General features: G+C 35.7%; 1 protein-coding gene across 6 annotated transcripts in view; it reads left to right on the forward strand.

Annotated features, from left to right (window-relative positions):
• PHF14 (PHD finger protein 14) overlaps window positions 1-23,587 on the forward strand; it is a 203,542-nt gene extending 179,955 nt beyond the window's left edge. The window contains exons 18-20 of one of the 6 annotated variants that reach the window (XM_043462730.1): window positions 3,389-3,422; window positions 22,826-22,877; window positions 23,388-23,587. In XM_043462730.1, the coding sequence (XP_043318665.1) occupies window positions 3,389-3,422; window positions 22,826-22,845 (54 nt within the window). In that variant the 3' untranslated portion in view covers window positions 22,846-22,877; window positions 23,388-23,587. Of the gene's footprint in view, window positions 1-3,388; window positions 3,423-6,651; window positions 7,756-14,978; window positions 15,071-22,825 lie in introns of those variants that run through there. The other 5 variants (XM_043462722.1, XM_043462723.1, XM_043462729.1 and 2 more) reach the window with 5 other exon arrangements.
• The last annotated feature ends 624 nt before the right edge of the window (window positions 23,588-24,211 follow it).

Below are 24,211 nucleotides of genomic sequence, written 5' to 3' on the forward strand. Positions count from 1 at the left end.
GCCTAACATTGCATCTCCTGCCACGTATACTGGTGGTCATACCTGCTGAGCTCGTTTGTACTGTTGGGCCCTTGCTCTTGTTCCCTATGCCTGTGCTTTCTCTTTTCACAGGTTAGTACCTGACTGGCGTCTCAGCCTGAATATTACCTCTACAGTAACGTTCCAAGGAACGTTTCTAAGGAAACCTGTGCTCCCACATATTGTATTGTTTTCCTTTGCTTTTTCTACTACATCAAAATGTGAAATTATCTGTTAACAGTTTATTCTGTTTCCTGTTGAAATATAAGATCTATGAGGACAAAGACATATTGTTATTTGCCATTTGTTTTTCCACCTTCTAGAAAGGAACCTGGCAGATAGTAAATAGACCTTTACATATTTGCAGGTTAATAAACAAGTAGAAAACACTTCTATATTACAAGTTTAAGTAATTCTTAACATTACAATTACCATCAGCATTGAAATATTAAAATTCTAGTTAGAAAAGGAAGCAAAACTGTTCATTTTTATTCTGGTAAAAAGAAAAAGCACTTTCTCCAACCAACTTTCTCAACTTTCTAACCTGACTTTTGGAAATGTATTTTAACTTCTTTAATAATAATTGCTGGCTTTGTTTTGAGCACCTACTATGTTAACACATTTTATTAGTAAACATTTTATTAGTATAATTTGCATGCATAATCATACCTCTAATCCCCAAAGCCTGTTTTTTCAGGTTAGTTTTTAGTTTTTTTTTACATTTTACATGTAAGGAAACTGAGACTGAGAGATCATGTGTTTTTCCCAAGTTCACACCAATAGTAGGTGTCAAAGCAGGACTGGGATAGTTTTGTCTGAGGCCAGAGGTATATACATTGTCCACTGTGCTCATGTAGATGCTTTGGATAAGAACACACAATTATTTTACAATATAAGATCACATTGATTCTTAGAATACCTAGGTACACACAACCTCACCAACATTTTTTGTCTTGCTTTTAGGCATGCTGTATTTTTGCCAGCATTTAATTTAAAATCATACTGATTCATTGTGGTCAGTACTGGTTCATCATGACAAACAGTTCCAGACAGCAGCTTAGGAGAGTTGAATTCTGATTCCAGCTCTACTATTTAGTAGCTGTGGGATCCTGGGGAGGTCAGTTATGTGCTCTAAGAATGGCTTCTCTACCAGCAAAGTGAATAGAATGGATCAAACGATCCATCCTCTAACTGAAATACCTTCCCTTCTGTCTCTAAAATTTTATGGCTCTTTATAGAGAAGAGTGGTCTGGAAAACCAATGAAATCTATTTAATTTAGCACCTGACTTATGTATTTAATGTGAATTGCTTATTTTAATATATTGATTTGCTCTTCTTAGAAATACACATAGCAAGCAGTATTCTTGCTTTAATCAGTCTTAAAATTTAGAGAGGTAATTAGAGGAATATGGATACAGAATATAATAGTTGTCTTAAATAGTTATATTGTTTTATCCTGTTACCTACATTGATCTTCCTCATAAACAGAGGTGCTCATTGAATTCTCTTTCTGTTTATGTGTTTCAGTTGATTCTCTTGACATTTCCAGGTATAAATAGAGGTGGTTTTATTTCCTCTTACAATTTTATACTTCATGTCATTCTCTTCCAATTGTGTTGACCGGTATCTCCAAACAAGATTAAATAATAGTAGTATATTTGTCACCACTTAACTTTGTTGGATTCTTTCTAGTTTGTAATGCTAGTTTTTGAGCTGAAAACATGTATGTTATTTTAAAAGTATAACAAATAAATAAGTAAAATATAGTGTTGAAAATAACCTGGAAGTTATAGAAGTTTAATATGATGCCACTCATATAAAATGTTAAAATATGAAAGCATACCAAGGAGTGATGTCCAGTTCAGTATATCGGTCACGTCTTGTAAAAAGAAAGGAAGAGGAATTGATTGGGGAAGAAATATCCAGGGGGTTTCAATAAGTGCTGTAAGTTGTAGCTATTATTATTGCTATGTTTGCAATATTTTATAAACAAAATAATTTGACTTTCTGAAGAAACATAGAGGTGTCTGTTGACAAGGAATAGAGAAGGTAGGAAGCGTAAGTTGAACTCAGTTTTACAGTTCAAGTGCATAAGTTTCCTTAAAAGGGATCAGGTGTTTGTTCTCCTCTCTACCCTAAACATGCGCACAGCATGTGGTAGGTATTCACTAAATAATTTTTGATTGAAAAAATAGAGGAAAGAAAGAGAGGAGGACATTTTTCATTAGTTTTCCCTATTCCTTCTTTTTCCTCGTTCTTTTATTGTGCGTGCATACTAAGTCACTTTGGTCACGTCTGACTCCTTTACGACCCTGTGGACAGTAACCCGCCATGCCCTCCTCCACGAGATCTTCCTGACCCAGAGATTGAACCAGAGTCTCATATCTCCTGCATTAGCAGACAGGTTCTTTGCCACTAGCGCCTACACATCATTAATTTTTTTTAAACAAATCTTAGTTTAAATAAAGATGTAGATTTATTTTGTATATTAGAAGCCCACTTTTTCTTCTGAATGTAGAAAATGTGACCAAGTTTTCCATATAACTTTCCAGAAAACAACATATTATTTCATATTTATTGACCTGCTTGTGATGTATAAAATACATAATCAAATTATGGGGTATACTACTTGTGTGCTGAGTCCTAACAATGACTGATGCTAGGCTACATTCAGAGGAGGCAAAATGGTATCACAGTTTCCAATGCCTGCTATTGTTCAGTTATATTCTGTTTTATCATTCTTTTGAAACTGGATATATCGTATATCAACAAAACATTTCAAACTGTGGTGAAATTCAGAGTATACAGCTAATTTTTTAATTTTAAAAGAAAATTGGAATTAAAAGGTCACATTCTGTTTATGTATTTTCTGTCTATGATAAAATGCATGATAGTATCTTTAAAAGTTAAGTAAAATCATCCTTTTAAAATGCTTTCATAATTCAATGGAGAATTAGAGATTTGTTTCCTGGGTAAGTGTTGAACACTTGTATTAACGAAAATTAGCACTTTCCAAATGTTTAATGAATTTGATTGAACAATGTGGCTATGAGATCATTAACTTTTATGTTACAAAGTTATTTTATATTTAAATTTATAACTTAATTTTCCTTAACTGTTGCATTTTGTCAGTTTTATATTCAATTTAATATTATACCAGGATTTTCTTTTGAGACCCTTCAATTTGAACTCTCAACATTTCCAAAAACTTCCAAGAGTCCTTTACGGACCTACCTCTATAAAGGCTTATGATCCTTTTTCTTAAAAATAGAGACTATTTTTTCTTTCTCAGAAAGTAGGCCTTTGTGTTGATATCTGTCAAAGAATTGAGAAAGCCATGGACCTTGATAATAAATCTTCTTTACACAGGCTTATTTGAAGACAAAAGGGCAGCCATCCCAAGGTAATGGCAGAATTTTATGTTTCTCAGAACTGTTCCTTGCAACATTTTCCCAATACCCCTTTTTGTTCTCAACCATTTCTGTATCCTCATAAGATTTAGGAAATATAACAAAACAAATCCTAATATTGTCAGAATGCTTGAAAGAATGAAAAGGCAAGTGGTATGTTTATCAGGATTTCTATAAATAATCTTCAAGGTGCACAATCGCTAAACTGTTTTGGATTTACAAATTGCTTTTCAATCATTTCTGCAAGACAGATTTAAGATCTTTTTGTATGACTGAGCAATTAATGCGGTCAGTATCTGTTGGGCAAAAATTGAATTATTGATATTTTGGAAAAATAAGTGAGGTTTAAATTTACTGATCATGAGCAATTCTACTTGTCTGGAATATTAGAAGGAGAATTCTTTGGATTCAGCTGAGGTAATTCTTTAATGTCTTTAATTCTCAATTTTCTGGATGGGAAATGGGAATGATAATACTTGACATTGCCTGGCACTTGTGAGTATTAGATACAGTGTATGTGAGTACTCTGTATTTAATAAATATTGAAAAAGCCGAAACTACTATTTATTTGTTTCCTATACAGTTATATAGTAGCGTAGTTATTCATACAGTAAAGAAATATTGAGACTGTGATATGATAGAAATGACACTAGCTTCTGAGAATTCTGTAGTTAGCAAGACAGAGAAAATCTGCTATCATGGAGATTACACTCTGGTGAGGGAATACAGATAATATATAAAATAAGCAAGTAAATGGTTATTTCATTGTGACAAATGTTATGAAGAACAGTCTGGTTGGTGGAGGAAAGGCTGGTTCCATGTGCATGATGTCAGAGAACTCACTAAGACTATAACAAAACAAAACAACTTAGGCAGGTAAAGTTAAAGGCAGAGAGAACAGCTAGTGCTATTTGTTCAGGAATCAAAAGGAAGACCAGCATGTTTGGAACTGGTTAATAAGCAAGTTGGAGAACTGTTGAAGATGAAGCCTGAAAGGTGGGAAGGACCAGATTTTATAGGATTTTACAGGCCATGGCATGAGTTTAGATTAATCTACTCTAAATACAGCACTCCTGGAGGGTTTCAAGCAAAGGTGGGATGTGATATCCTCTGTGCCTTACAAAAATTGCTGCCTATTATGTGGAGAATCGGTTGTACAACAGTAAAATGGAAGCAGTTGATTAGGAAGGCATTAGAGTAATCATGGCAGGAAATATGGAATGGAAATACTGAAATGGTATTATCTGTGGTAATAGCGACAACAGGAGCTAGCACTGGAGTATAAGAGAAAAAAAAGAATCAAAGAATGACTCCCAGAGTTTGCATTTGAGCAACTGAATAAATTATAGACCAGGAGAGGTATAAGGCTTTTGAGGGAGGTTGATAGAGCTTGGGGAAAGGCAATCAAGTTTGGCTTTGTACCTGGTCTGTTTGAAGTGCTTACCGAAAAGTTCGGTGAAGACATCGAGTAGCAGTGGACATATGACCTTAAAACATGGAATATATGCCAGGCTGAAGATATAAATTGGAGAGTCAACATAAAATAGATGGCATTTGAGGCCCTTTAGAGCCATCTCCAGATAAGAGTAACAGAGTTCTAAAAACATTGATAAAAGGAAGTTAATCAAAATGGATTAAAGATCTAAATGTAAGACCAGAAACTATAAAACTCCTAGAGGAAAACATAGGCAAAACACTCTCCGACATAAATCACAGCAGGATCCTCTATGACCCGCCTCCCAGAATATTGGAAATAAAAGCAAAAATAAACAAATGGGATCTAATTAAACTTAAAAGCTTTTGCACAACAAAGGAAACTATAAGCAAGGTGAAAAGACAGCCCTCAGATTGGGAGAAAATAATAGCAAATGAAGCAACAGACAAAGGATTAATCTCAAAAATATACAAGTAACTCCTGCAGCTCAATTCCAGAAAAATAAATGACCCAATCAAAAAATGGGCCAAAGAACTAAACAGACATTTCTCCAAAGAAGACATACAGATGGCTAACAAACACATGAAAAGATGCTCAACATCACTCATTATCAGAGAAATGCAAATCAAAACCACAATGAGGTACCATTACACACCAGTCAGGATGGCTGCTATCCAAAAGTCTACAAGCAATAAATGCTGGAGAGGGTGTGGAGAAAAGGGAACCCTCTTACACTGTTGGTGGGAATGCAAACTAGTACAGCCGCTATGGAGAACAGTGTGGAGATTCCTTAAAAAACTGGAAATAGAACTGCCATATGACCCAGCAATCCCACTTCTGGGCATACACACCGAGGAAACCAGAATTGAAAGAGACACGTGCACCCCAATGTTCATCGCAGCACTGTTTATAATAGCCAGGGCATGGAAGCAACCTAGATGCCCATCAGCAGACGAATGGATAAGGAAGCTGTGGTACATATACACCATGGAATATTACTCAGCCATTAAAAAGAATTCATTTGAATCAGTTCTAATGAGATGGATGAAACTGGAGCCCATTATACAGAGTGAAGTAAGCCAGAAAGATAAACACCGATACAGTATACTAACACATATATATGGAATTTAGAAAGATGGTAACAATAACCCTATATGCAAAACAAAAAAAGAGACACAGATGTACAGAACAGACTTTCGGACTCTGTGGGAGAAGGCGAGGGTGGGATGTTTCAAGAGAACAGCATCGAAACATGAATATTATCTATAGTGAAACAGATCACCAGCCCAGGTTGGATGCATGAGACAAGTGCTCAGGCCTGGTGCACTGGGAAGACCCAGGGGGATGGGATGGAGAGGGAGGTGGGAGGGGGGATCGGGATGGGGAATACATGTAACTCCAGGGCTGATTCATGTCAATGTATGACAAAAACCACTACAATGTTGTAAAGTAATTAGCCTCCAACTAATAAAAATAAGTGGAAAATAAAATAAAATTTTTGCATTACGGCACACACAAAAAAGGAAGTTAAAAGGAATAAAAGATATGGGGAAAATTCAGAGAACTAAGAGAAGAAAATTAACAAAGATGCCAGTGTTATATTGGTAGAGATGCTTTAACTGCAAGTAATAGAAAATATAACTTTTTAATGTTTCATACCTTGTATTGATATATTCAGAATTAAGACTATTAGATGGTTGTATGGTTAATTAATCTAAGATGTTTCTTTGTCTTCTGATGTTATCTGTGTGTGGACTTTAGGTTTACCTCTCCATCTTATCTTCCAGGTCTGAATGTATTTGTCATTTTCAGGACGGGGACAAGCTTCTCTGAAACTTTTAGGTTGTTCATTTAAAACGCTCATAGCATTATAGTTTCATTGAATATGTCTTAATTGCAATTATAGTTGCTCAAGTAATCATTGTTTTGGGTAGAGATTAAAAGCTTCATAAGGCTCAGAATCTGCCTTATATATCAGTTTTGGGTTTTTTCTTTTTAGCACCTATCACAATAACTGACGCACAGTTGATAATCAGGGGTAAATGTATAAATGGCTTTTGTAGCTCTCTGAATGATCTTTTCAAATAGGTTTTTCAAATGTTATTTTATCAAATATTTTTTCTAATGTTTTATAGTGTTGATCATGGAATATTGAGAAATACTTTATACTTATAGGATAACTAATTGGTCATAGAAAACATCAGTTAGGTAAATACATTTTCAGACAAGCTTTGTAACTGATTTGGTACTTGCCATAAGGCCTACTTTTGGCAATCATTTACAGCGGTATCAGTACTTGGTTTTCATTATGGTAATGGTTTAAAGCAAGGAGTTTAAAACATTTAACACTTTTCTTTAAAGAGCAAAATAGTGTTTATACAATTATTTTGAATTCAAAGTGTAGAAAATATGGCTGTTATATTTGACTCTGATATGAAGTGCCACTACTAGAGAAAACTTCTGTGTGGAATTTTCTAAAATATTGTTTTTATTTTTTTGAAGCAAAATCAACTTTTTTCCACTCATGAAAAATTAATGTGCCATAGGAAATGTGTTACTTGGATGTCTAATGAGCTATTAATTTCCAATGAAACTGAGAAGATTAATGTATTCACTCTAGGGAAAATAGCATTCAACTTGAAATAGAGACATTTGCAGCAACTTAATCTCTTCACTTGGGAGTAAAGTTTTAAAAATTCACTTTTAGGCATAAGTTTATTTCTCAAAGAGATAGTCCTTTGATGTTGAGTTAATCAGAATAAAAGAGTAGTCAGTGTAAGTTATGTTGAGAAGTGTTTGTTTCAAAGATGCACAATACCAATCATTGAGAATGAAGGAGGATATATTATTCTGATGCCATACCCTATCTCTAGAATATAACTCGTTTTTTTTTTTTAAAAAAAACTCTCCTTATGTATTGTTGTAGTTCAGTTTTTTCTCTTTACAGTTTATGCCTGATAGACTTTAAAATATACTTTCTCCATTGCACTGTAATTATATGACTGCCTACCTACCACATTGGGCTTCCCTGATAGCTCAGTTGGCAAAGAATCTACCTGCAATGCAGGAGACCCTGGTTTGATATCTGGGTCAGGAAGATCTGCTAGAGAAGGGATAGGCTACCCACTCCAGTTTTCTTGGGCTTCCCTTGTGGCTCAGCTGGTAAAGAATCCGCCTGCAATGCAGGAGACCTGGGCTCAATCCCTGGTTTGGAAAGATCTCCTGGAGAAGGGAAAGGCTACTCACTCCAGTATTCTGGCATGGAGAATTCTATGGACTATATGGTTGTAAAGAGTCAGACACAACTGGGCAACCTTCACTTTCACTTTTCTACCACATTGGAACATAGGCTCCTCTAGGCAGGAAGACACTTACTTCATCTTGTTATTTCCAGTACCTTTCCCAGTGTCTGACACACAGTCATTGTTCAATAAATTTTTGCAGGAGGAAGAAAGGAAGGATTTCTAGGAATAGAACTTACTTCAATACTTAATATTATCTTTAAAAGATAAAATGTTTAATATGAGTCAAGGGATGAAGAGTCTTGTAAAACGAGAAGATCATTTTACGGTTAAGAGTTGAATCTGGTTCTCATGCTTCTTATTAAACTTCATGAATCCTCAAAACACTACAATGAATTTCATATGTGAAACATAACTCAGTATCTCTGAATGACTTTATGATTTTACTAGCAAGCAGTAAATACAATTTACTAGTTTACAGTATGGAGTCTGTAATGAGCTGTCCATATCACAGAAATGCCGAAACTGTTACTCATAACCCTGATAACCTCTGTATACTTTTTTGATGAGAAACTTTATAGTATTTACAACATAAGTATACTTATTTCTAAATCATCTAAGAGAGATCATTTTTCTGTTTGCTTATCTGTTCTTACTTTTTGTGTTGAGATAACTTTGATTTTAAAAGCGTTGCAAGAACATGTATGGTGAGTATGAAGCACCCAGCTTCTTTGGATAACTTCTTATATAAATAGGACAATTATCAAACCTAAACATTAAGTGACATAAATAACACCACTTTCCTTAGGGGAGTTTGTGTTGCCTTCCACTCTTTGAATGTCTTCTACCTCTTCCCTAAAGTAGCACTTTAAGATTGTGATATTACCATTTAAATAAATTCTACTTCTTTGACAGTGATTTGATACATAGTCTAGGTAAATATTAACTATAGGGCTTGACTAAGCAAAAAAAAATTTTTAATTGAAGTATAGTTTTTAATTGAATATTAATTTACAATATTGTGTTAGGTTCACGTGTACAGCAGAGTGATTTGGTTATACACATATTTATACACAATAAAATTTTTTATGCCTTTCTATTATAGGCTAGTAAAAGATATTGAATACAGTTCCCTGTGCTGTAGAGTAAATCCTTGTTGTTTATCTATTTTACAAATGGTAGTGTGTATCTGTTAATGCCATACTCCTAACTTATCTTCCCCTTACCCCTTTCTCTTTTGGTAACCATAAGTTTGTTTTCTGTGTCTATGAGTCTGTTTCTATTTTGTAAATAAGTTCTTTTGTATAGTTTTTTTAAGATTCCACAGGTTTTATCATATGGTATTCATCTTTCTCTTTCTGCCTTGTTTTGCTTAGTATGATATTCTCTAGGGTCACCCATGTTACTGCAAATGGCATTATTTCATTATTTCAGTGGATGACTAATATTCAATTGTATATATATGTACCAATTCTTTATCCATTCATCTGTTGACTGTTTCCATGGCTACTCTAAATAGTGCTGCTATGAGCATTAGGGTGCATGTATCTTTCCAAATTTGAGTTTTTGTCTTTTCTGGATATATGAGCAGGAGTGGGATTGCTGGATCATAGGGTAACTCTATTTTTAGGTTTTTAAGGAACACATACTATTTTCCATAGCGGCTATACCAATTTACATTTCCACCAGCAGTGTAGGAGGATTCCCTTTTCACCAAACCCTCTTCAGCATTTAGTATTTGTAAACTTTTTCTTGATGACCATTCTGAACTGTGTGAGATGATACCTCAATATAGTTTTGATTTGCATTTCTGTAATAATTGGCAGTGTTGAAAATCTTTTCATGTGCTTGTTGGTCATCTGTATGTCTTCTTTGGAGAAATGTCTATTTAGGTCTTCTGCCCATTTTTTGATTGGGTTGTTTGTTTTTTTGTTACTGAGTTGTATGTTATTGTTGTTTAGTTGCTAAGTTGTATCTGACTTGTTGCAACCTTGTGGACTGTAAACCGCCAGACTTCTCTGTCCATGAAATTTCTCAAGCAAGAATACTGGAGTTGGTTGCCATTTCCTTCTCCAAGAGTCTTCCTGATCCACTGATCAAACCTGCATCTACTGCATTGGCAGGCCAATTCCTTACCACTGAGCCACCAGGAAGCCCTGAGTTGTATGAAGCCCTGAGTTGTATGAGTTGTTTGTATATTTTGGTAATCAAGCCCTTTTCAGTCACACCATTTGCAAATATTTTCTCCCAGTCCATATGTTGTCTTTTCATTTTGTTCATGGTTTCCTTGTGACTCTGATGGTAAAGAATCTGGCTGCAATGCAGGACACCTCAGTTCAATCTGTGGGTCAGGAAGATCCCCTGGAGAAGGGAATGGCTACCCGTGCCACTATTCTTGCCTGGAGAATTCCATGGACAGAGCGGAGCCTGACGGGCAATAGGCCATGGGGTCGCAAAGAGTTGGAGACAACTGAGTGACTCTTTTCTTTTCTTGCTGTGCAAAAGCTTATAAGTTTAATTAGGGCCCATTTGTTTTTCTTTGCTTTTATTTCTTTTTGCCCTGGGAGATTGCCTTAAAAAAACATTGGTATGATTTATGTCAGAGAATATTTTGCCTATGTTCTCTTCTAGAAGTTTTATGGTGTCATGTCTTAGTAAGTCTTTAAGTCACTTTGAGTTTAATTTTGTGCATGGTGTGAAGGAATGTTCTAACTTTATTGATTAACATGTGGCTGTCCAGCTTTCCAAACACCACTTGCTGAAGAAAATGTCTTTCTCCATTATATTTGTCACCTTTGCCGAAGAAGACTAATTGACCAAAGGCGTACAGGCTTATTTCTGTGCTCTTTTCTTTTCCATTGATCTATGTCTGTTTTTGTGCCAATACCATGCTGTTTTAATTACTGTAGCTCTGTGTTGTCTGAGGTCTGGAAAGGTTATACCTCCAGCTTTGTTCTTTTTTCTCAGGATTGCTTAGAACGACTTTTGCTGTGCCCCATAGATTTTGTATGGTTGTGTTTTATTGTCATCTATCTCAAGGTATTTTTTATTTCCTCTTTGATTTCATCATTGACTCACTGATTTTTTAGTAACATTTTGTTTAGTCTCCATATACTCATTTTTTCCCCCTTATTTCTCTTTCTGTGATTGATTTCTATTTTCTTGTCGTAGTTAGAAAAGATATTTGAAATAATTTCCGTCCTCTTAATTTATGGAGGTTTGTTTTGTGTCCTAGTATGTAGAGGATGTATTTATCCTAGAGAATGTTCCATATGCACTTGAAAAGAATATATATTCTGGTCTTTTTAGATGTACTGTCCTATGGATCTCAAGTCTGTTCTATTGTGTCATTTAGGATCTCCGTTGCCTTGTTGATTTTCTTTCTGAGAGATCTATCCATTGATGTCAGTGGGGTGTTAAAAGTCTCCTAATATTATTGTATTCCCATCAGTTTGTCCATTTATGTCTGTTATTATTTATGTATTTAGATGCTTCTATAGTGGGTACATATATGCCTCTTCTTTAATTGATCTTTCTATCATTGGGTAATCTCCTTTGTCTTTCTTTATGGCCTTTGTTTTAAAGTCTGTTTTGTCTGATATGAATATCATTTCTATTTGCATGAAACACCTTTTTCTATCCCCTTGCTTTCAATGTATACATTTTCTTCCCTAAAGAGAATCTCTTGTAAGTGGCATATTGTAGGTTTTTGTTTTATTATCCAGTCTGCCACTCTGTGTCTTGATTGGCGCATTTAGTCCATTTACCTTCAAATTATTTATTGATAATTATTTATTGCCATTTTAAACCTTGTTTTCCAGTTGATTCCTTTGTATTTCTTCTTTGTCCCTGTCTTCTTTTTGTTTTTCTCTTGTGCTTTGATGGTTTTCTTTTCTGTTATGCTGTGGTTCCTTTCTTTTTGATTTTTGTGAAGTTACTGTATGTTTTTGATTTGTGATTATCCTGGTTTTCAAGTATATTGACCCATAGCACTTGCTTTCAACTGGTAGTCATATAAACTCAAATATATTCTAAAAGATCTACATTTTTCTTACTTCCCTCCCTACATTTTATGATGTCCTATTTTACATCTTAATTTTTATCCTTTTGCTGTTCATTGTAGTTAGAATTGCTTTCACAGAATTTTTTTCGTTGTTTTTTATTGTTAATATTTGTACTGGCTTATTTAAGTAATAGTCAATTTTTTTACTTATTTAAGTAATCTTCAGTTATTTGCCTTTCATGTAGATTCTTGCTTCTTTTCTGTGTAGTGAAGACCTTTAGATATTTCTTTTAGGATTGGTTTAGTATTCACAGAGCTAACTAACCTCTGCTGCTGCTGCTGCTAAGTCACTTCAGTCATGTCCGACTCTGTGTGACCCCATAGACGGCAGCCCACCAGGCTCCCCCGTCCCTGGGATTCTCCAGGCAAGAACACTGGAGTGGGTTGCCATTTCCTTCTCCAGTGCATGAAAGTGAAAAGTGAAAGTGAAGTCACTCAGTTGTGTCCAACTCTTAGCGACCCCATGGATTGCAGCCCACCAGGCTCTCCATCCATGGGATTTTCCAGGCAAGAGTACTGGAGTGGGGTGCCATCGCCTTCTCCAAATTACTCTCTAGGGTAGCTCAAATGGTAAAGAATCTGCCTGCAATATGGGAGGTGGTGGTGGTGGGTGGTTTAGTTGCTAAGTCATGTCCGACTCTTGTGACCCCATGGACTGTAGCCTGCCAGGCTCCTCTGTTTTGGGATTTTCCAGGCAAGAATACTGGAGTGGATTGCCATTTCCTTCTCCAGGGGATCTTCCCAACCCAGTAATTGAACCCAGGTCTCCTGCATTGCAGGTATATTTCTTTACCGACTGAGCTGTGAGGGAACCCAGGTTCAATCCTTGGGTTGAGAAGATCCCCTGGAAAAGGGCATGGCAACCCACTCCAGTATTCTTACTTGGAGAATTCCATGGACAGAGGAGCCTGGCAGGCTACAGTCCATGGAGTCACAAAGAGTCAGATATGACTGAGCATCTAATACACATAGCATTCATATATTCTTTTAGTTTTTGCTTATCTGAGAAATTTTTTTTTTAATTATTACTGTTTCATTTTTTGACTGTGCTGGGTCTTCATTGCTGTGTGGGCTTTTCTCTAGTTGTGGCGAGCAGGAGCTACTCTAGTTACAGTGCATGAGCTTCTCATTTCAGTGGCTTCTTGTTGCAGAGCACAGAATCTAGGGTGCAAGGGCTTCAGTAGTTGTGGCTCCCAGGCTCTGGAGCACAGGCTCAATAGTTGCGGCACATGGGCTTAGTTGCTGTGTGGGGTCCTCCCCAACCAGGGATTGAACCCATGTCTCCTGCATTGGCAGGTGGATTCTTTACCATGGAGCTACCATCTGAGAAATTCTTTATCTCTTCTATTCCAAATGATATAATCTTGCTGGGTAGAATATTCTAGGTTGCATGTTTTTCCCTTTTTTGCTCAGTTGTGTCTGATTCTTTGTGACCACATGGACTGAGTCCATGGAATTCTCCAGGCCAGAATACTAGACTGGGTAGCCTTTCCCTTCTCCAGGGGATCTTCCCAACCCAGGGATTGAACTCAGGCTTCCTGCATTCCAGACAGATTCTTTACCAGCTGAGTCATAGCTGATAGCCTTATATGAATTCCCTTGTAACTTACTGTTTTTCTCTTTCTGCCTTTATAATCCTCTCTTTAACTTTGCCATTTTAATTATGATATGTTTTGGAGTAGATCTTGTTAGATATGTTTTGGATTCATCTTGTTAAGGACCCTCTGTGCTTGCTGTACCTGGATATCTGCTTCCTTCTTTAGGTTTGGAAAGTTTTCAGCCATATTTTCTTCAAATATATTTTTGATCCCCTTTTCTCTTTTTTTCTCCTTCTGGGAGGCCTGTTATGTATAGATTGACATGCTTTGTATTATCCCATAGGTTTCATATATTACTTTCACTATTTTAATTTGACTTTCTGTCTCCTGTTCTGATTGGGTGATTTCTGTTATTCTGTCTTCCAGATCACTTACGGATGATGCTACATTGTGTGCTATTTATAGCCTTTAGCTCAGTTTTCACCTTGAAAATTGAATTGTCTGATTTTTATTAGCTCCTCTTTATGGTTTCTGGTTTCTTGTTACACTGGTATACATTTCTGTTGCTAGTCTTTCTTAATTCCTTTTGCATTTTTATTACCTCCTTTTTGAAATTGAGGTCTGGTAGACTGGTTGGTCTGTATCATTGTTCATTCAGAGGGAGTCTCTTGTTTTGTTTTGTTTTTAATTGGCTGTAGTTCCTTTGCTTTTTCATTCTACTTGTATTTCTCAAAGATTGAAGGCAGGAGGAGAAGGGGATGACAGAGGATGAGATGGTTGGATGGCATCACTGACATAATGGACATGGGTTTGAGCAAAGTCCGGGAGATGGTGAAGTGAGTCAGACATGACTAAGCAACTGAACAACAATATTTCTCTGATTCTATGATTTAGGGGAAACAGTTATCTACTGTGGTTTTAAAGGGCTGTTTTATATGTGAGTGACTATGTAGACTGTTTGAGTCCAATATTGTTGATGCCAGGTTGTTTTTGGTATGGATGCTTGCCAAGTCTTTCTTCAGGGTATGCTGGCCCCTGTCTCCTTGATAGGGGATTTGTTTGGTGTTTTGGTGAACAAAGCCTACACTGGATTTTAGGCAGGCCTTGCTCTGCCGGGTTGCCACAGCCCTTTGCGGGATAGGGTCTGCTCCCCAGTTGTTGGAGTACCAGCCCCCAGATCCAGTTCTAACCTGTGGTGTGAGGTAGGTGGGACTGGAGTGTTTCCTCTACAAGAGGAGCCACTGCCTGTCATCTGGTTTGTGCATCCACAGAAATCACCGTTACTGCTATTCCTGCAGCACTGGGGGGCCACCTCCACTGCAGGAGTGCTGGAAATCAGTTCAGAACTCAGCCCCACCTCCAGGTGAGTGCCTGTGAAGTTCACAAAATCCATGGTATGGGCCCCATGCCCTGCTGTGAGCACAGTGAGAATGAGGTGCAGGTAGACCCACAGTTCTCCTTTGCTGAGTGGACAGTGGGGCTCCTGTGATGGATCTGCCCTCCATCCTGCACACACTCCTCAGTCGTGATCTGGGCCACACTCCAAGAACATTAGTCTGTCTCTCCACAAACAAACTGATACTGTTCCCTAGGTCTGCCTGCTAAAGCCCAAGTTTCAACACCTGGTCACTGCACACACCAGCAGGTGCATGTCTCCAGCTGGGACGTGCAGCGAGGTGGCCAGGACTGTTGCTGCTGGTCTTTCTCCACTCTGAGGGCCACAGGCCAGCTCGCACTCTCTCCTCTGCAGCTTCTGATGCTCCCTGTGTGCTTTAGCACATTTCCCAGGTAGTGAAGGAGGTTCCCAGGGGTGCAGGTTCTGTTCTGATTCCTCCTTTTCTCTCTTTTCCCTTTATTGTACACATAGGGATCTTTCTTGCAGCTCTGATTGTATAAGATCTTCTGCAAGCTTTCAACAGGTATTCTGTGAGAATTGTTGCACAAGTAGGTATATTTTTATGTATTTGTTAGAGCAGGTCAAGGCTTCCCTGGTGGCTCAGACAGCAAATAATCTGCCTGCAATGCAGGAGACCTGGGTTCAATCCATGGGTTGGGAAGATCCCCTGGAGGAGGGCATGGCAGCCCACTTCAGTATTCTTGCCTGGAGAATCCCAATGGACAGAGAAGCCTAGTGGGCTACAGTCCATGGGGTCACAAAGAGTCGGACACAACTGAGCAACTCACGCACACAAACACACACACATACAGAGCAGGTGAGCTCCACATCCCTCTACTCCGCCATCTTGATCTCCTCCACCAAAATCCTTTTAATATTATATTATGTAAAATGCCTTTTAAATCTATGTTACATTCAACTTCTCATCATATTGTGAAGGATACACAAAATGCTGTCACATGTTATTGAAGAGGTCACCTCTTCCACAATGGCCAATTTCAGTATCAATGGTTATTTATTATATTAATAAATAAAAATATGCTACATATAAGTATTTTCCAGCTTGTATAAATAACTCATTTATTGCTGAATAATTTCCAGTCATAAAACAGTGCATGTATGACTGGAAATTTTAATGAGTCAGTCACTAATTTTTATACAACCTAGAAATTTTTTAGCTGTGGAACTGAAATTTTACTGGTGAGCTTGTTACCTCAGACATTTTTAGACATTATTTTTGCCTCATTTTTGCTTGATGAAATTTAATCTTGTGTGTGTATGTTTAGGACAGAAAAAATCAAACAACATAAATTTAGAAATGTCTCTTCTCCTTGAATACCTGTGGGAAAAGTAAAAGTTCATATGTATTATCTTTAAATATTAACACATTTAGCATTTTTGTAATGTTACATTTAGCAAATAATAGATGATTTATGCAAAAAATACTTTTTGAAGAGCCTCTTAAAATGTTATATCTTAATATAACATAATCTTTTAATTCATATACATTGGATTTGTGCTGTTCTCATTTGAGAATATATTGCCCCATTATAGAATTTGATTTATTCTAGTGTACACTTCTAAGCTTATTTCCTAGATATTAGAAGTCTACCAGAGAAGGAAAATTTATTATCTTTAAGATCATTAAAAAAAAATCATAAGTTCTGCAGAGGTTATCAAACATATGCCTAATACAAGAACTCATCTGTCAGAGAAGAAAAGAATATGATTAAAATTTCTAGGCCCAGCAGTTTAGCAACGTGTTAAATACCTAAAAATTCAAAGTTATGCTTTTTTTTTCATGTTTATGGGAAGATATAAGCTTATAGAATTAAGTTTATGCTCATTAAGTGTCTGCCCTAACTCACACTTACCATCCATCATTCATTTTCCTTTTTTTAATTCAATGTTGCCAGACTCTTACACTTACTGTTTTCCCTTTCCTTTAAATATGCCCTCCCCAAATAGCTGACCAATCCTTAGGGCCTTTCTTCCCAGGTCACAGAAATTCTCTCTTGATCTCAAATCATACATGGGAAATCCAAAGCCTTATTTTAATTATCCCATTTCCATGCTATCAAAAAACACCACAAGGAAGTTAAAGGTAACAAGAGAAACTAAAAATTTAGAAGGGCAAACCTACTCAACTAGATCTCCAGAATCACAAATGGAAAGATATGATTGCTAATAAATGATATAAATGAGATATGAAATTTATATATACTCATACATGAAATTAGAAATTTATTACCATCCCTTTGGGGCTTCCCAGGTGGCACAGGGGTAAAGAATTCACCTGCCAATGCAGGAGACACAGGTTCAGTCCCTGGGTCAGGAAGATCCCCTGGAGTAGCAAATGGCAACGCTCTCCAGTATTCCCACCTGGGAAACTCCGTGGACAGAGCCTGGAGGGCTGCAGTTCACGGGGTCGTAGAGTCGGACACGACTGAGCACTCGTTGTCCTTTTACGTACGTATTATACTTGCTATTAACATAAAGCCCATGATTTTGTAATATTAGATAATGTTCCCATATTAGATAATATTACAATATTAGACAATATTTAATTATCTTTTGTTGAATCACTAAGTAGAAAGAAAAGGTAGAAATTTATAAAACAGCTCCATCTTATTTAGCAACATTTATGTTTGAGTTAGGTTCATGAAGAACTTCCCAGGTTACTGTAATTTTACAGTGTAGCCCTAGACTTTCTAATTAAATATGCCACTTCTATCATAAGAAAAAACCTCTTTTGCTTTTTACTGTAAATCTAATTAAGCATTTCTTGTAAGTTCATTTCAGTATCTTTATCATGGCCTACTAAAGTTGGGATTCAGTTGTAAAATGGTAGACTAATTGCCTTTTGTATTAAATGAAATAAGAATCTCAAATATGCAACGTCAGGAAATTTAATTGTGGTCTTCAATTGCTTATTCAATGCGTTGGAAAACTGAATGCCAGAAGTACAGAAAAAAGGGCAAAGGTTGTTAAATGTAGCACATCACACACATTTTGCACTTTACTTAATGATCCAAGTGTTTATTGCCATGAAGTAAATGCACCATTTAAAGAATTATGGTGGAATTGTAAAACGTTAAAAACTCTAATTAATTTTAGTCTGAAGCATGCAGCATGCTCATTTTTGCCTAAAACATTTTCATTATCATCAGTATTTTTTCAGTTATTAAGATAAATTTTTCCCATTGTGCAGCACTAGCATATTTTCAGTATTAAAAGCACAATCTTAAATGCTGTTGAGAGTTAACATCTGGTATGTTTTAAATGAGTAAAAGAGTAATTTTTTACCACAGATTACAGAGTATGTTATATATTGCTTTTCTGTACTTACTCTACAATTAACAGGTTAAGTGTGCCTTCATATTTTTTACTGGAAGCTGCATATATACTGCAGTTTTGAAAGAATCATAGTTAAAGCATACAGATAATTTCAACTCTTAATTTGGATCTGATTACAGAAACTCTCTGATTAAAGGAATATTTAAAATCTAAAGAAAATATCATAAGAAAATAGAAATATTTTAGTGCTTAGTTGTACTTTCTCACTTTATTTTACTGTTCCCACCATATGTCTTTGTCTGCTGCTATAAAATGAAAACAGCTGACATTATTCTCTTTGAAAACAGTCTCCCATTATGCTTCCTTATTTCTGGAAATAAAGCTTATATTTTCTGACTGTAAAAGTAATCTGTACTCAGAGTACAAATGGAAGAAAAATGCCTGGAAGCACAGACAAGAAAATAAAAAATTAATAGCATCATCATAATAAACAGTTGAGGTACTTAAGAAAGGAATTTTAAGTACAAAAATGGAAAGCATAAGCAATTTATTTTAGCTGTATATTTTCAACGTAAAGGCTAAAAACCTTGAATTTTCTTTTACATAAAATCTTTGTGAATAAATCACCCTTACTTTGAATTTAGAAAACTTTCATCAAGTATTCATTTCTATTTTGTTTTTTAGATCTTTTTTTTATTTTAAAATAATTTTAGACTTACCAAAACTTGGGGGTTTCCCTGGTGGCTCAGACGGTAAAGCATCTGCCCACAATGTGGGAGACCTGGGTTTGATCCCTGGGTTGGGAAGATCCCCTGGAGAAGAAAATGGCAACCCACTCCGGTGTTTTTGCCTGGAGAATACCATGGACGGAGTATCCTAGTAGGCTACAGTCCACGGGGTGGCAAAGAGCTGGACACAACTGAGCGACTTCACTTTCACTTTCAAAAGTTGCAGAAATAGCACAGATAACTCCCATTTGCCCTTCATCCAGCTTCCTCTAGTGTTATTATCTTCTATTGTTCAATTCTTTTATAGAGTGTTTATCTGATGTTTTCTTATTAGACTGAGGTTCATGCATTGCTGGGAAGGATACCACAAATCAGAATTAACATGCCCTTCGTAAAGCATCTTACCAAAGTGTTGATGTTAATATGCATTACTGATAATGTTAACCCTAATCATTTGGTTAAGGTAGTGTTTGACAGATTTCTCTACTCTAAAGGTACTCATAAAGTCATCTTTAAAGATAAAATGAAATAATGGGGAAAGTTTGTCCCTTTGTATAATCCAACCTTTAAAAGAAATCATTTAAAACTTGACAGTCTGTAGGGTAAATACAGAGTCATCTGTATTCATAGACTGTAAGTTTGAGTCTAGATACTACCTGAGCATTAAGAAATCCAGCTGCTAAAATAATTGCTCTTTGTTTGGAGTTGGTTACCTCAAGAGAAAGGAAAAGTGGGATGGATAGGTTTTATTGACATTAATTCTTTCAACTATTTTGAGAACAAAGTCAAATTTGTAAATAAAGGGAAATAAAAGGCCACCTCTTCCAAATTGATGCTGCAAGCTGAGTAGTATTTAAACAGACTCTTTTGGGTTTTGTGGGATCTAGTTTAGATGAAAAATGGCACTGTTCTTTCTTATTTCTCTTTGAATAACTTGTTTAGTCTCATGTTGCCACCTGGAGCATGAGTCCATAATTACATGGTCCATGTATGCCTAGAAATCGTCATTCTCCTCACTCCAACAATGCTGTCAGTGTACAAAGAGCAGGGAGGTCAAGGAATCCCATGTAATGATTTGGCATTATGAGTGTTACTGTTACATGTGTGTATTCCTGAAATTCCACAAGTAACAACAGATCTGCAAGGTTGCTATAATCAACATGTTTTCTGGAGTATAAATTAACAGGCTTAAACATTAAGAGGTAAACTTCTCTACTTCCCAGAAGCCCCAAAGGGTACATTTTCTTGTTGGCTGCTTCAGAACACTTCATGAAACAAATGTCAAACTTGTCAGGGCTGTCACTAAGAAAATGATCCTTGTAGCAAGGGTCTTCTTTCACTGGGAAACAAACAGATGTCTTATCTTAGAAAAGAGTGACAAAACCTGCCATCTGTCAGAAGAAATTTTTGCCAGCCTTTATTAATCCAGTAGTGAAGAAATACTTTGGTAGAAGAGCTTCCTTTCTTTGTAGTTTCATTCATTACACAGTCATTTGTGAATGATACTTGATTTGCTGCCTGAACTATTTTAATGATTTTATTAATCTTGAACTGTTCATAAAGTTCTTATAAAAACTGACAATGTAACATTAGAAATACAAGTTAGCACTTCTGAAAAAAAAAAAAACAACTTCTAAAATCCTTTCTGGAGCTTTATTATATCTTATTCTGATGTTTTATTTATAGTGATTAAAGTCTATTGCTATTATTTTTATTATTTTGGTGATACTATACCATAGCAGTTATGTTGTGTGGGACTCATCAGTGAGACTAAATGCCTTCTCTACACTTCCCTAATCCTTTTCTATATCCAGATTACAGCTATTTTTATGCAAAGGAAGAAGAGATTGTATCTTGCTAACTTACACAAATAGTTTAAAGGCATAGAAAGGCAAGATATTTTAAGACATACTCTCATCATAAGAAACTGTCATAACTGTCCTGAATAGGAGGTACTATTAGAATAGACATGCGTTTATTAGCTATACTTTATTACTAAGAAAAATTCAATAAAAAGACTGACCTTATATAAAGAATGTTAGTTAATTATGGAAGAAATATGATAGATACTTCCGAGTTCTCAGGGAAAAATAGGTAACCACACTTGTTAAACCAGTAAGTCATATTGCTGTGAGGACTTACTAGACCGTTCACATGATAAAAGCTCCATTTTTTTTTCCCAAAAATTAAAGACTATGAATTTAGTAAAGGCAATTTTGGCTAATGTTGCTTCAAACATTTTTGCTTATTCCTGTTCTCAATACTGTTTTAGTAAACTCAGAAGTGTAACCACTGGATAAGGAAGGATATTTTGCTTTTCCAAAGCACACACCTCTTACTCATTCTTTATCCTAGTATTTAAAATAGTTCAGGAAATATTTATTGAACTCCACCTAGATACTAAATATACCCTGTTAGATGGTAAGAATACAAGATAAAAAAGATAAAACCTTGCCTTGAGCAACATATAGACACACATTCAGTCCTACCTCATAAAATCTTGCCACCTTTACCTGCTGATGTAACACTTTCTGTCAGTGTTCCACCTGAAGAAGACAGCAGAAAATATGGAATAGGATTTGGTTTTTATTAGGTGGTAATTAAAATATAATCTCTGTTTGAGTTAAAGTGGAAACTCTGCGTGTGGGCTAAGTTGCTTCAGTCGTGTTTGGACTTTGTGACCCTGTGGACTGTAGCCTGCCAGGCTCTTCAGTCGATGGGATTCTCCAGGCAAGAATACTGGAGTGGGTTACCATGCCCTCCTCCAGGGGATCTTCCCAACCCAGGGATCAAATCCGCAGTTCCTGAGGCTCCTGCATCGCAGGCAGATTCTTTACTACTGGGACGCCAGCCACCGGGGAAGCCCAAAACAGACCTGTTCATTAACAGATTTTCAAAAGTCAATTCAACATTATATCTCTATTCAGTAGAGAAAATTTGGAAAAAAAACAAAAACAAAAACACTCAGTGGTTGTTATACTTAGAAAAATATAATAAAATTACATCACCTAAATTGATATTCAGAACCCCACCCTCTGTATCCAACATATCTATAATTATTCAGGCTGACTGATAATATTGATAACTTTTCTACTTTCCTGGTATTGACAAAGGCTAAATCACAGTTGCTGTTGAAGTTTAGAGACAGTGTCTATAAAGGAGACTTTCTCCACCTTAATATTTATGGGCAAGGATGTGGTTTTTCATGGACAACATATATAGATGTATATATATATATACACACACACCTTGATTTGCATTTACTTAATAAAGTCAGTTTACTAACCAAAGCTCAGTAATTGTTTAATTTAATTGAATTTGGTTTTTATAAGAAGGTAAAGAGGTACAGGGTTATATGTTTGGTGATACTGATATTATTACTGTTGTCCAGAGATGCTTAAGAAATTAAGATACTCATACTTTAACTCGTAAAGGGTTAGACAATGCTTTTTACTTCAGTTAATAAAAATGAAAGGTCTTTCAGAAATACTCGGAAAGCAAGACTGCTTTGTACTTTGGTGTTGTTGAAAGAACATAGATGATGAGATGGATTATAAAATGTAAGATGACATATTTTTCCAGATTCTCATTTATTTATACTTTGGAGGTCACCGTTTAATATTGAACAAAAGATGTATTTCATTCCTATGGAAGCAGACATTATGATGTCACTTTATTTATTCACCATGTTCCACAGGAGCCTGCTATGAATTATGAAGCCACCACTCAGAATCGAAACTGTAGAAGATGTAAGCATTCTATTGCCTGACGTGTCCATTTTAGAGTTTCCTATTTTAGAGCTGACTGATTTCAGATAACATATGGTGGTACAAGTAATTGGAAAATTGGCAGACCTGTCAAGAAAGTATGCTGGATGAGACAAAAATGCCAATGTACATAAAGTGTCTCAAAAGTTAAATTTACTATTTTTTGATCAAATAGTGAAGTAAAAATATCTGATTGACCCCTAAAAAGGATACTTTTTAGTGGCAAGTGTTTTCAAAAGTAATTTTTAGGTCATTGATAAAATAAGTTGCTTTTAAAAATATATAGAAAAATTTAGTCAACTTATAGTATAAAACAGCATCCACTGTAAATATTTAAATGTTACATACCCATTTTGTTTATAGCCTTTTCCCTAGTATTACTGAAATCATGATAGTTAATTCTTCAGAGAAATGAAGTTAAAGTGTATGAAGTATAGGTGATTAAATGCTCTAAAGTTTGTATTTTAATGTTTTCTCAAATTTATTTCACAGGAAGATGAAAATGAAGCTGAAAGAAAAAATATATCTCAGGAGCTCAGCATGGAACAGAAAAATTCAAAGAAATAAAGGATTTTCTGTAGTGTTTTGAGAAGTTTGCAACTTATGTAGTAGCAGATAAAATTTCTAAGTGTAAAATGTTAAACTGTAAAATCTAATTTGCAAAATGTTCTCAATAAAGTCATTGAAAATGAGATGGGAGCTTGCGTTTGGAATTTGTATGCTTTTTAGAGCAATTTAAGCATTTATATAAAAGTTAGACCTTTAAAATATTTTTTTTAATTCCCTACTGAAATTTGAGAATAGAGACAGAATTTTCTCTTATCTATAACCCAAGTGTTATCACATGTCAATGACCTAAAAAAAACTCTGAAAGTCTTTTTTTTCACTTGCAAGTCTGTGTTGTCTTCTTCAGGAACTTTAATAGAATTCCAATTATTAATATAAAGAAATCCAACATAGTTCAAAAATGAACAGGAAATTTTTGCATGTAAAAACTCTGAAAACCAACAAGTGCCACAGGATGAAATATCGTTTTCTGATTTCATCAACTTATATATCACATAATACTCTAGGATTGCAGGTAAAAGCTGAAAAGAAATGGTAATTTAACATTCTCTGTGACAGAAGTAGTACCATGATTTTGAATTCATGTGTTATTTACTAAGGACCTAGTATGTGCTAAGCCCTACACATTTTTTCTGGACATTTGTTCCCTACTTGTGTTTCTTTGGCTTAGGAGTTTTCTAAAATTCCTTTGATTCCTATCTTTATCAGAGTTCTCAGTAACCAGACATTTTACTTTTCCTGATTCTAAT

Source organism: Cervus canadensis, chromosome 3 (assembly GCF_019320065.1).
Source record: "Cervus canadensis isolate Bull #8, Minnesota chromosome 3, ASM1932006v1, whole genome shotgun sequence".
Classification (NCBI taxonomy): domain Eukaryota; kingdom Metazoa; phylum Chordata; class Mammalia; order Artiodactyla; family Cervidae; genus Cervus; species Cervus canadensis.